Source organism: Micropterus dolomieu, linkage group LG18 (genome assembly GCF_021292245.1).
Source record: "Micropterus dolomieu isolate WLL.071019.BEF.003 ecotype Adirondacks linkage group LG18, ASM2129224v1, whole genome shotgun sequence".
Classification (NCBI taxonomy): Eukaryota; Metazoa; Chordata; class Actinopteri; order Centrarchiformes; family Centrarchidae; genus Micropterus; species Micropterus dolomieu.
Window position 1 is genome coordinate 25418339 of NC_060167.1, and position 13933 is coordinate 25432271.

A 13933-nucleotide genomic window follows, 5' to 3' on the forward strand; every position below is an offset into this window, starting at 1 on the left:
ACAGATTTAGGCTTTGTAGAGGGTTTATTACATTTATATACAGTATTCTGCATGAACACAAAATATTACAAATTACCTCTGCACATTTAAAATCGGCAGTCTTCTCGGAGGAGAAGTTAGTGGATATCCACTAAATAGATAAATCCGTTTCCTGTGCAGGGATTAAGTCCTAGACAAAAATTCTGAAAAATGTAGTCTAGGATAAATGGTTAGTCCTTTACTGGAAACTGTCCCATCTTCCTGATTCAAAGTTTGAAGGAGGACCACAAACACCAACGACTAGCCTGAAACCACTCAACTGGCCAGTGCCTTTCAAACAGATTCTGAAGCAACCAATCAACCGGTCATGAGATGGTCAAAGACACCCTGACACTGATTCTTTGTCAGCATGTTCATGTATGCTGACAAATCCGGGTCTGCCATATCCACCAGACCACAGGCACGAGTTAAGAAACAGTGTGAAGGGCAAAGCTCATTTAAAATCTGTGTTGAAGTCATAGGCGTCGTCCTCTGCAGCTACAGAGAGGCTGGTGTCAATGGGGACAACCTGGAACTGCACGCTTCTGAGTGGCGCCGTCTGTGGTTCCTCCGGTTCTTCTGTTTTATTTACTTCCACAGCAGTTTGTTCAGGCTGCAAGAAGAACAGATGTTTCAAATATTAAGTCCAGTAATCCTTAAGATCCACAGTGTTTTAAATAAAGAAGGGTCCAGCCAGCTGGATCAGAGTTGGATTAGAAGTCTTCATAAACAAATTAAGACATTCATTTTTGTCCTCATTTCCAGCATTATTTGCAGCAGTTGTATTGTCTGGCAGTTTTCAAAACAAATAAAAAAACATTTCCATCTAGTTACCTCATTATTCTGCTCTGCATCTGTCTTTGCGGCTGCAGTACTGGGTTTTTCTTCAGAGATATCGCTGACACTCAGCAGGCCTGCAGTTGGGCCTTTAGAGGTGAAGCCTATACTGCTGGCCTGGTTTGGGAATTTAACACCTAAAAAAAAGCAACAGGTTGTTTTCAGCAACACAGAGACTACAGTACATTGACACATCTGGAGTCTAAAAGCCCACTAGTGGCCCCAAGAGGCCATTTAACTCTTTACACCCAATGTTAAAGTCATGGTGCGTTCCATTTGATATGGAAGTTGGAATTTCCGTGTTCAAAGTCGTAAGTTTCAAAGGCAAGGCAAGTTTATTTGTATAGCACAATTTTACAATAAGGTAATTCAAAGTGCTTTACATAACACAAAAGCAACAGGGAAATATGTAAAATTTTAAAAACAGAAAATATAATAAAAGTTACAGTGTTACAATCAGGGTTGAAAGAGTTAAATAGAAAATAAAAAGCTAAAAACAAAAAAAACAGTAAACGGGACAATAAAAGTTACAGTGCAAGTTATCAGTAAAAAGAAAATTCTTAAATATTTAATTAAAAGCAATGGTAAAAAGAAAAGTCTTCAGTCTTAATTTAAAAGAACCGACTGTTTCAGCTGACCTGCAGTTATCTGGGAATTTGTTCCAAATATACGGAGCATAATAACTGAACGCTGCTTCGCCTTGTTTAGTTTTGACTCTGGGGACAGAAAGCAGACCTGCCCCAGACAACCTGAGAGGTCTGGATGGTTCGTAACAAAGCAGAAGATCGGAAATGTATTTTGGCCCCAAACCATTTAGTGCTTTATAAACTAACAGCAGGATTTTGAAATCAATTCTTTGACATACAGGAAGCCAATGTAAAGACCTCAGAACTGGAGTGATGTGATCCACCTTTTTGGTCTTAGTGAGGACTCTAGCAGCAGCATTCTGAATCAGCTGCAGCTGTCTGATGGATTTCTTAGGGAGCCCTGTAAGGACACTGCTACAGTAGTCAAGTCGACTGAAGATAAATGCATGGATAAGCTTTTCCAGGTCCTGCTGAGACATAAGTCCTTTAATCCTTGATATATTCTTCAGGTGATAGTAGGCTGACTTTGTAATTGTGTTAATATGGCTCCTCAAATTCAGGTCTGAGTCCATGACTACACCAAGATTTCTGGCTTGATTTGTGGTTCTTAACATTACAGATTGAAGTCGAGCACTGACTTTCAATTGTTCCTCCCTGGCTCCAAAAACAATAACTTCAGTTTTATCCATGTTTAATTGAAGAAAATTCTGGCACATCCAATCGTTGACCTGCTCAATACAGTGAGCCCCTGGTGAAATGGTTATGTAAATCTGTGTGTCATCTGCATAATTATGGTAACATTGTTTTTCATAATCTGAGCCAGTGGAAGCATGTAAATGTTAAACAAAAAAGAGGTCCCAGAATGGAGCCTTGGGGAACTCCACATGTCATTTTTGTCAGCTCAGATGTGTGATTACCTATAGTAGTACAAAGTAGTCCCTGTCCTTTAAGTAGGATTCAAACCAGTTTAGTACTGTGCCAGAAAGTCCAACCCAGTTTTCAAGTCTGTCTAGTAATATGTTGTGGTTGACCGTGTCAAATGCAGCACTGAGATCCAATAATACTAAGACTGAAATTCTGCCACTGTCAGTGTTTAAATGGATGTCATTGAAGACCTTAACAAGAGCTTTCTCAGTGCTGTTGTGTGGTCGAAAACCTGATTGGAAGACATCAAAACAGTTATTTAGTGCCAAGAAAGCACTAAGCTGTTGAAAAACAGCCTTTTCAGTGATTTTACTTAAAAACGGGAGATTTGATATGGGCCTATAATTGCTCAGTGAACTGTCTAGATTGCTCTTTTTTAAGAGTGGCTTAATGACTGCAGTTTTCAGGGCCTGTGGGAAAAAACCTGAGAGGAGAGACATGTTGACAATTTGTAGTAAATCTGAGGCCATGCATTTAGACACATTTTTGAAAAAACCTGTTGGCAGAATATCAAGGCAGCATGAGGAGGATTTCAGATGTTGTATAATGTCCTCCAGGTGTTTATGGTTAATAGAATCAAATTGTCTCATGCTATATGAATTGTTTTTAAGTGGACACAGGGACAAGACATATCCTGTTACTGACATAGAGGCACTGATTGCTTGTCTAATTGTTTGAATTTTGTCTGTGAAGAAGGAAGCAAATTCATTGCAGGCCCTGGTGGATAGAAGTTCAGAGACTACAGACACAGGAGGGTTAGTTAGCCTGTCAACAGTAGCTAACAGGGCACATGCATTATTAGTGTTTTTGGTGATCATGTCAGAGAAGAAGGACTGGCGTAACAGCTAACCTGGCTAGTTGTAAACTAGTTGGCCGAGCAAGGTTTCCGACTTGTTAACTGGAACACTAATATGTGAGACGAAATATACAAAAAAAAAAAAAACATTGAATTAAGAGAGACAGTGTTGACAGGTATCCCTTCACCAACACTCCCTAAAGTGCAATTTATACTTCTGCGTTGAATCAACGGCGTAGCCCCCTACTCTACACCGTCACCTACACCATAGCCTGACGTGCACCTCCTCAAAAACGTAACTACACGTCGACGCGGACCGTAAGCACTGTGATAAAGATTAAGATATTATTATTGGTTGGCTGGGTAGCCTCGCAATTCCTCCGAGCCGACCGGAAGTACCCCGTGCTTTGTAGTAACTAACTAGCAGCCAAAACGGCGGCTGTAACACCGTGGATCAATATATTTGACTGTCACAACCCGAGCGAAATGACTTGTTTCAGAATGTGATCCATTCGGTCGATAACATTTGAAAAGGCTACACCAGCCGGACGTTTACAATTTTAACCCCATTCACGTTAGCGGAGCGCTAAACCGGAAGTTAGCCTGCTTGGCCGGCAAAAGTCAACACAGTGGACGCTGTAGCGCTACTGCCGACTAGTGTTTGGGGGTGTAATTGCAGAATGACGGGGACACCGACGCACAAGTATAAATGCACGGCTATGTGCGTAGCCTATGGCGTAGCTACGCACATAGACCCTACGCAGGAGTATAAATCAAGCTTAATAGGGGTGTGACGAGACACTTAACCGACGAGATTGATACGGGACTTTAGCACTTTTTAAAAGAAATCTTCAATGATGAATTATATGAAGATTTTTAGCATTAAACACTTTATTTCCTGCATTCTGATGAATTTCTCAGAAATCATTTATGGTGATTTTTTAAATTATATAAATAAAAACACAAAATTCAGGTGGCCGGTGACAAAACTGTATAGCCTAACTATAACAGAATACAAGTCAGTGCAGCTCTCAGTCATTCTGTGCTGCTTTCAGACTTTCAAATGTAATATCATCCCTCCTGCGTCATGATTTAGTCACCTCAATGATAAATTATTAAATTTTAATTTAGATAGAAACTCCTGGACTTTAAATACCTTGTGTTTCAGCAACTTTTCTGCTTGTGGAATCTCTCCCACATATGTGCTCTCTGACCAGTGTTCGTGTCCAGCAAAAAGACAGAATATTATGAGACTAACGTCATCATTTGATGAGAAGTCTACCTGCCCTTTACTCTGCTGTGCGTTATGTTATTGATCCGCTGGAAGTAACTTCATCCCCTTCAGACCATTTGACCGGCACAGTTTGCGACTGCATGTTGCATATGAAACCGAAAGTAAATGTAACACTTTTGTTCAGGCAGTAATCTGACCACAGATCCACACACATTAACTTCAGCAGCTCAGATAAAGTGCAGCTCACAGTCCCGAACAGAGCAAGGTGGCACTTCAGTTTTTGCACTTCAAGTTTATTTTGCAAACCTCTTACAGCTACATTTCCACTGGTCAAAACTGTCTTGACTCACAGCGCGGAGCAGATTCGCTGTGAGTCTATCTTATGAACTATACATTTGTATTTCACTGTGTGAGAAAATTTATTTGTGGCTTGACAGCATGTAAAAAATGTAATTTACGTTAACTGTCACAATTTAATCTCGCGAGATCTCATCACACCCCTACTCCCTAATGAAACAGAATCTGTTGTTTAATGAGTCAAATTAAAACACGATTACCTTTCAGAGTTTCCTCGTTGCCTGTTTTCAGTTGGTTTAGATCCCAGCCGTTCCACATCTCAGCGACCACTGCATCGGTCATGTAGGCCGGGAGGCTGTGGTTCTCCTGTGCCTTACAGAAGTAGCTCAGCTTGGCTCTGATGGAAACCAAACACCAGTTTTTGTGAAATCATGTCAAGACACAGCACTCCCTACTCTACTTTATGAACCAACATATTTGAAGTTATCCTGGCACCGTGTTGGGATCAGAGTTGGATTTGAAGTCTTCAAAATGAAATCCAGAATTGCGTTTTTGTCCTCATTTCCACACTGATGCTGCCGACCTAATCTTTTAGGAAAATACAAAAGACTCACCCTGTCCAATCAGCAAGGAAAGCTCTGGCTGCCTGCTCAGTATTGGGGACTCCACCCTTCTGCAGATAGCCGCGCTTTTTGGATAACAACGTTAAAAACTCCAGAGAGTTTCTGAAGTTGGGGACATTGTACTGAAGCATGACCTGAAACATTCAGAGCAGAAGACAGAATAATTAACACTAACTTGCAAGAACGCCACCACCCAAATCCATCAAACCAGTCACACATCTCTCCTCCTCCTACCTGGGTCTTGTCACACTGTTTGAGCAGAGTCTTGACAGCCTCCAGCACACTCTCCTGGCCCTCCTCCATCTGCAAGCTCCTCAGAGCCATAGAGACTGGTGGGTTGGACGGCGATGCCACGACTCCGGGGCTGTCAATTAGCTTCACATTCTTTGAGATGTGCACCTCCTGCATGGATCTGAGGGGGCAGTAACAGGTAACATTTGACTATGGGGATAAGCTACAAATAAGAGGGGCTAAGAAATATGTTAATTACAACGTCATAAAACTTAATCTGACAGTAATGCGCATAATGCTTCCAATTTGTAACAGGTAAGTCTAGTGTTTTATGCTTATTTATCACTCACTTTGTGATGCCTCTCGTGATGCCAGCATTGCACGCCAGGATCCCCTTCATAGTGTTGATGAGACTGCTCTTCCCCACATTAGGAAAACCTGAGGTTAAAAGGAGATTGCATCAATCAACATTTGGACTACGTACTATGAACAAATTCAAAGAACTTCACAACCAGAATCAGTACAGTATATCTATACCACAGAGCTGCAACTGACAGTAAAGGATTTACAGTCTTCATAGAACTCAATGCTTCATCTAAATCCACAACTGACATAAAGGAAGTCACTATATAGCTAAAAAGCTGTGCTTACCAACTATGCCCACTCTGAGTGAAGCTTCATTCTTTGTGTTTACAGCAAAACGTGTTAGGAGCTCAGTGAGACAACCATTTCCAAAGCAGGCTGCTCCTCTGGATTTGTCCAGGACTTCATTAGAGGCCGTTATCCTGCTCTTCTTGGCTTGCTGGTGAAGACAGAACCAGACATATAGATTTACTTTTCATGTACCATCATTGCATTTGAAGTGACTGAAGCTCCCTCCCACTGTCTGAGTAATACAGCATGCACATATTGAAATTTTAAAGACACAATTTGTTTTGTTCACAAACACTCACATCAGCTCTGCTTGTGACAGAGCCAATTAGGAGGTGTGGTTTGTGAGTTACTCTTGGAGGTTATAACCAGTTACAGCAGCACAATACAAGCTGCTCAACCTTCTCAGTCCTCCATATTACAATGAGGTACAGACAGGTAGATGGCCCATCACATATTTGCACTGCAATTAATTAAATTGATTTTGACATTATATTTAAAAAAGCTGAATTAGAACAAACTTGTATTTGTTGAAATAGGGTTTAGAAGCCTTTCGCTCATAAATGCATCCAAAAACTGATGTGATTCTACACGACTGAAAAACACTGTTGTACAATGCACCGCGTACCACTGTTTTGTCCTGGATTTGTGTTGATGCTTTGAACGCCACAACTGGAAACTCCAGTTGTAAACACTGAATCCACCTCTCCACATTTTCTTTTGGTACTAGATCTAAAAATAGAAAATCAAAAACACACACTTACTTAACATCACATTTTTCATTCTAATTCACAACAGATCATAAACATCATCTCTCTGTGTGTACTTAACTACAAAATAAAATGGTAGCCTCTCATGTCCATTTACCTATTTTGTTTAATACCAAAATCAGTTTCTTGTTGCCTTCCCTCTGCAGTACTGCCTCCTCCAGCTGTGGACACCTGCAGCCCAGTGGGTCACGAGCATCAAGGACTTCAATCACTACATCAGATGCATCGATCACCTGAAGAAGTAGAGATCAGGCAGACGGTTTCTAAATAGCATGAAAAACATTTCCTTCTATAGTAAAACACTTACTTTGATTGGGGAGTTACCTTGTTTAATTCAGAGCAAAGATACTGTTTTGAGTTCTTGTCTGGGGCAGCCCGTTTCTCTGAACGCTTTCCAACCCCATCCTACGGAAACAAGACCAAAAGATGATAAAAGTAAAACAATAGAGTGATTCAATTCTGAATCGATGGATGATTATACAAGTGTTTGCCTTTTACCTGCCGAGCCTTCTTGGCCTTGGGTTCTGTTTTTTTGCTTACAGCTGTCTCCTCCTTTTTCCTCTTCTGGGCTCGCTCCTCCTTTTTGGCTTGCTTCTTTCTCTCTTTTTCTTCTTCAATCTACAAGACAAAATAAAAAAAGTTCAATTAGTACAACAGCAGAAATTCTGTCATCATGTTAGCCACTTTCAGGTGACAGGATCCACATCAGATGCGGTAGCTGCACTGGAAAAGCAAATGACTGCTAACCTGTAGCCTCCTCTGCTCGGCCTCCCTGAGGACCTCCTCTTTGAAGGGAGCACTGTTGGGCACACCAGGATCCTTCTTCACTCGTTTGCTCACTCCTTTCTTCTTTGCCTCTTTTTTTAGTTTTCTGTTGTGCTCTCGGACCTACACACAGAACACCAGAATTCAATTCTTTGTGGGCATTAAAACTCAGCCAAACAAGTTAGAAATTATGAGCAACGTTAGCAAACTCGTCTCGCTCACAGGCCTCATCGTCCAGAAAACAGTTTTATCTTTAAAGTAGTGGGTTATAAAGTCGGGCACTTACCTTTTTCTGTATTTTATAACGCTTGGAACATGAAACCCGCTTACTGGCTTTCTTTAACTCTGAAGAAAAGAGATAAAAAAATTTTAACGTTGGTTCAACATTTAGCTAAAAACGAAGCTAATACAGACAAACTAAATGTGGCCGTTAGCCAATCATACAGTCAGCTTATTAACTAGGTGGATTAACCGAATAATTTAGCTTTATAGAGCTGTTTTAAAAAAGCGAACATATTAATAGGACGTCGCTGTCCGTATTCACTTACTTGGTCGTTTCATCGTGCAGCTGCGGACCTGCCAATGTGACTGTACTGCTCTCGCACGTGGAGGAGTGCGCAAGTTGGATGTTTTGTCACTTCCGCTCTTGTCTGCGCGTGTTTCGCCACCTGCCGGGCTGGAGTAACGTTACTTTCAGCTCATGCTGCGAGACCTCCAGTGCGTCAGTTTTGTGATGACGCTGTTGATTTGTTGTGTTTGTCAACATAAACGAATGTAATTTTCTTAATTAACTTAACACTGAATCAAGACTGTCCTATTTATGGGAACTCTATCAGCTATTTTTGTCATGGCTGCAACGGTATTATATTATTAATGGAATTAAACTGTGGTTTCATGGTTAAATTTTTGAACAAGAAATCAATGATGCTCAGCTCATACAAATATAAAGGTTAACCGTTTTCTTACCATTTCCTGACACTGAAGTAAAAATCTCACACAAATGAAGCGTACTTGCATACAAAAATATGATCAGTATCTTTGTCAGTACCATTGTCAAAGTCTAGAAGTACATTCCTGCACCAGTAACCACACATCTTAAGTATAACATTCAGTTTTTATATGATTTACTTCAAGGTTGTGCTATTATTTACTGTGTCAAAATTGTTTATTGGTTAGATAATTCAAATGCATTAGACACATTAAAAGATGTTGAGACATAAGAAGTACATTGGACACAGTGTGGCACCCAGCTGAATAGCTGAAATAAAAGTATTTTAAGCACACATAGAGAAAGTGGTCACAAAGCGATAGAGGCACCCAGGGCAAGCACCTACTACCAACCAGCTCTGACATCAGTGCATGAAGCCCAAACTTTGTAGTCTGTAGAAGTCCCAAATGTATACAACCCTACATGTGTGGTCTACATTTCTAATGTGTGTGTATACAGTGCACGGATTTTACTTTATACTATATCATAGACTCATGCACACCAACAATGCAGTATACTAGAGTTCAATAGAGATTGTTATCCTGGACAACAAAATTACAGTTGCATCACCAATAAGGTTTCATCAAAAATAACAACATAAAACTACCAAATATGCAGTATCAAATTTAACAACAAATAAAGCCATTGATATAAATATTGATTAATGAAAAAAAACCTGTATATGAAAGTGCAAAATCATGTAGACTTGCACTTGAAGCTATAGATCATTTTTTGTAGATAGTTTACATCCCTAAATAACACACATTTTACATTATACAGCCCTTTTTTGTAAAATGATAAATAAATTTACCTTATGCCTTACACCTCATAGGGCACCTTGTTCTGCCACATAGCAGCAGGTGTGACATTATATTTTGTGACCCGTGACATTCTGTGACCTGATAAGTGTTACCCCATTTTAACCTAAAAGGTAGGAATATAACCTACCATAAAGGGATATTGTCAAGACTGAAACAGGATATCATGTATCATGGGGGAAAGAAAGAACAGAATAAGAATACGAAGACGAAGAAGAAGAAACAACTCCGGGTCACGTGATTGGGTCGAGCATCTTTTTTTGGTCCATTTTGGATGATAGCAAGAGCTCCGTGCAACCCAAGAAAATGACCAAGCTGCAGTTTTTAAACGTATTTTTGACTGAGCGTCTCATGCTTGCTGCGCAGGAGATCTACAAATCTGTCGAGGACACGATTTTGGAGTACCAGGAGGAGATAGCGATCAGAGAGCGGGAGAACGACCATCTGAGACGCAGGCTGCGAGACGCTGGGATTGAAATATGGCCAGGTTAGCTCGGCTGAAAGCTAACGGTGCAGTTGCGCCCCTTTATGTCCACTCAGCCGAGTTTGTGAGGTTGTATTGGGGTGGTGAAACGTAAATGCCTGCGTGCAGGACCAATGTAACAACACAGTAAATAACATAAAAACGACGTTATCCCACTTCTAATGAAGTTAACTTAGCATTTAGCGAGCTAGCTGACGTTAGCAGCTGTTGTTGTGGAGCGGCTAACGTGTTAGCAACCTTTGTTTGTTAGCTAACCAGCTAGGTTAGCCGACTAGCCCTTTTAGCTATATATGGATACTTGTGTGCATTTTCACCTGCTAATTGTACAAATTAATTATTTATTTGACAGGGGCCGATTGAAGTGAATACTGACCAAACAAATACACACTATTCACCTGTTGTTTCACAGTGTGTTTATTCCGTTATGTAAACTAAGTTACTTATCCACATAATGTTAAGAAACTGGCCTGAAACTGTGACAAACTGTTGCCAAATGTGCTATTATTTAAGTTATGAATGTAAATATGTCATGCGCTCTTATTTATAATTTGTAGAGTAGTAGTGTTTTACGTAGATTTGACATTGTCTTTTTCTGTTAGCATGTTGTCACATGTCTCAGTTACATCAACTTTGAATTAATGTTAAACAACTCTTAAAAGTTCAAGGGGTTGAAAACTTTATGTATGCATCACATACAGTGTTACTGTCTAATATGTAGGTACTCAGGGTTTCCCAGACTGTTTTATAGTGGAGCAAAATACAATAAATTAGGGCGTCTTGTTTTGGCCGTTATTTTGTACCTGCATTGATCGTGAAACAAGATGTGTCAGGATTTGGGTGAATTACCGCCTCTGCTAAACTGTGGTGATGCACTGTTCATTGTACAGTACCATTTAACCCCCCAGTAAACTGGTATTGTACATTGACCAACAGTTACAATTTAGACATTTCTATTAAAATGTAAAAGTCTGTCAAGTTCAGCTCTTGGTATTTTTGATGGGAAAAGTTGTGTGGTATAGGGGTGTTTTACAGAAGAACGCTGGCGTTGCCATTTCCATGAGCTGTGGTTGCTCTGCCATAGCGTTATAGTCACTTCCCCTTGTGTTCAACTACAACTAAGTTTTCGTTTTCACTGTGCCATGAACACAGCTGTCTGCAGCAATGTAGTTAATATTTTCATTAGAACCTCTTCCTCCTGTTGTGTTCTCAGATCGTCCATCCATGGCGCTGTTGGACGAGGAGGATGGTGAGCATCCACGACGTGAGTGGAGTCCCAGCATGGGGCACGAAGAACGTATCCCTATTCAGATTAAGGATAAAAGAGATCTCCGGCCCAACCAAGGAGATGATCAGCTTCGCAGTCACGGCTCTTGCAGCACACCAGAGAACATGTTCACTCCCCCGCGTGTTGCAAATGAATATCCCCAGGACGGTCCCCACACATCCAACCTCCCCCAGAGTCAAGGTGTGGAGAACAGGGAGAGGGATCCTGGTTCTCGAGGCTCCTCGAGGCATGTGAAGGTGGAGAGTGGGGGAGGCCACAGAGGCTCTACTTCTTCCAACAGCGGCGCTCAGCCCCTCGCGCCTGTCAACCCAAACTGCTCAAATGAGAACAACATTGACATTATTGGGGTTGAGAATGGAGGACAGATGGTTGGTGCTAAGGGAACTGGAACCGGAGCTAACAGAGGGCAGGCCTCACACATGCGCAACCAAGGAGCCAATGCCGTGGACTGCCCCCATCAAAAATCACCCCTACAAGGCCACATGTCATCCTTTTGCTGCAAGGTCTGCGGTGAGGCGTTTAGTCACATTGGCCACCTGCATGTGCATGTACAAGTGCACACTCGAGAAAAACCTTACCGCTGCGGAGTATGTGGGAAGTGCTGCAGCTCCTCCGGCAGACTCCAGGAGCACCAGCGTAGCCACACGGGAGAAAAACCCTTCCGCTGCCAGATTTGTGGAAAGGGCTTCACACAGATGGCTCACCTGAAGGTACACATGAGGATCCATACTGGAGAGAAGCCATACAGTTGCCCTGTGTGTGGCAAATGCTTCAGCCGTTCTGACAAAATCAAAAGGCATCTCCAGACACATAGCCGCGAGGGAACATATTTCTCAGGGCAATGATGCAAGTTTTTAAACAACCCAGTTTGTGAATCTTATTGATGTGGGGAACCTTTCCTACAAAAGCTACAATTGCTGCCATTAGGACACTTTTTTTCTACTTTCCAAGAACTAGGGTTTCTGCAACTCTTGGTGAAAGTTTCTTATCTAACCTAATACTACTTCACGCCATAGTCCTTCAATAGAATTTGTATTAGCCAGCTTAGTATGTCATTTACCTAATTTTGTACTTGTCACCGAGTATTAAATCTCAAAGACACAATTTGAGTTATTAGCCTTGAGTTGTTAGCCTTTCTGAATTATCTAGCCTTTCCTTAGTCATATTAATAGCATGATAAAGTCTTCCACACATGCCTTGAAACTGAGGTGCATTAAGAAAATGCAACAATGTTCAGCACGGTCACGGTATCCAGTCACGTCATATCCATAAGTTTACACTTCTGCAGACATGACAATTATCTTGTAAAGAAGAGTCTGTGTAAGCGTGACATTTTCTCAGTTATTTAGAGAATTGACGGTCTGACAAATGAAGCCTGTTCGTCATCATCATCAAACAAAAAGCTACTGAAATGCCCCGTAAACAGAAGTCTGACCTGGCACTTATCTCCATTTAAGTCTTTATTTAAACCTCCTTTTTCTTCTGAGTGCTGTTACATTGTTGCCTAGCTAAATACTGCCATCTTACATGTCAGTGCTTCATGTTGTCCGTTTGAAATATGGACAAATCTATTGTGAGACTGCGCCACTATTTTGTGAAATAATGTGATAATCTGTATAATACCACTAGTCTCAATCTACCATGCGTATAGGAATTGTGTGGTGTCTTATCAAATTTTTTTTATTTATGACATGCACTATGGCTTCTGTCTAAGATGATGCAGAAATTCACTCAAAAATAGGGCCGTACAGTATTATCTGAACCTGTCTGCTTTTTCAGGGGTCTCAGTCTGCAAAGATTTGTGTGTGCTTTACTTTCCACCACAGTAGTCATTCACATGTGAGGTGTTTCCTGAGTGGCCTCAGTTGTGGTTGATTTTCAGAAGCGATGGTTGATTTCTCATGGAGTCATATACATACTTCCTCTGCCCATCTCTGACTGACCCCCCTGAACAGTAGACTCTACAGTTACCTTTAACCTCTCAGGACCAATGCTGCATTCATTACACGAGGGCATACCAGAAATACTAATGTCTGACTTGAAACTGCTATTATAAAAGTCAGAAACTCAGGTTTCCCGTGGAATTTGACCCTGCTGGTTGCAGGAATAAATATGATTAAAAAAAATAATAATAATACCAATTTGCATATGCATGTCCTGCAAAACGATAAACTGAATAAAATATACCTTCAGAGTGTGTCAAAGCTCAGTTGTTGCTTTTGGATGAACACCAGCGAACCCTGCGTGTGTGATGAATGCAGCACGAGACAACTACAGCACGTCCTCGCAGCTGACCAGCAACCCTTCACTCACAGTCTTCACTGGGGCAGCTTTGCGCCTCCTGCACACACACTCTACTGTACAGTGTTGTATCATTGCGTATTAAATGTTATTTTTTAATAAAGTAGTAATTGAGTATCTATTGTAATTCTCTTGTATAATATGTGATCAAAGCTAACTTTAAGAATCAAACATGAAATGGTGCTGATGATCAGTGCTACATGCTGCTGTTCTGAAAAGTACAGAGGCTAACCTCCAGTTGCTTCTGGGGCATTTCTCTTTATACAGACATTACAAAAGTTCATTAGAAATATTACTAATAAAACCAGTTTTAAGGGACTAATG

General features: G+C 41.0%; 2 protein-coding genes and 2 non-coding genes across 5 annotated transcripts; 1 reads left to right on the top strand and 3 right to left on the bottom strand.

The window, feature by feature from the left end:
* Nucleotides 1-5: 5 nt before the first annotated feature.
* Nucleotides 6-8383, bottom strand: gnl3 (guanine nucleotide binding protein-like 3 (nucleolar)). Its single transcript, XM_046029497.1, has 14 exons — nt 8282-8383; nt 8020-8078; nt 7716-7856; nt 7467-7586; nt 7293-7373; nt 7066-7201; nt 6827-6930; nt 6199-6349; nt 5898-5985; nt 5551-5728; nt 5308-5450; nt 4954-5090; nt 853-992; nt 6-631 (listed from the first exon to the last, which is right to left on the bottom strand). Exons 1-14 carry the CDS (start codon nt 8292-8294, stop codon nt 473-475), a joined length of 1650 nt encoding a protein of 549 aa, XP_045885453.1. The 5' UTR covers nt 8295-8383; the 3' UTR covers nt 6-472.
* Nucleotides 5186-5260, bottom strand: LOC123957049. The gene has a single exon (XR_006821707.1). It is a non-coding gene; the product is annotated as a small nucleolar RNA SNORD19 (small nucleolar RNA).
* On the bottom strand, nt 6480-6614 carry LOC123957051. Its single transcript, XR_006821709.1, has one exon. It is a non-coding gene; the product is annotated as a small nucleolar RNA SNORA47 (small nucleolar RNA).
* A 1370-nt stretch (nt 8384-9753) lies between the features above and the next one.
* Nucleotides 9754-13724, top strand: LOC123956933 (zinc finger protein 436-like). Of its 2 annotated transcripts, none has more exons than XM_046029505.1 (2): nt 9754-10049; nt 11234-13724. In XM_046029505.1, exons 1-2 carry the CDS (start codon nt 10019-10021, stop codon nt 12151-12153), a joined length of 951 nt encoding a protein of 316 aa, XP_045885461.1. In that variant the 5' UTR covers nt 9754-10018; the 3' UTR covers nt 12154-13724. The 2 variants fall into 2 exon arrangements, with proteins under 2 accessions (XP_045885461.1, XP_045885460.1); XM_046029504.1 differs by having other exon boundaries at nt 9755-10026.
* The last annotated feature ends 209 nt before the right edge of the window (nt 13725-13933 follow it).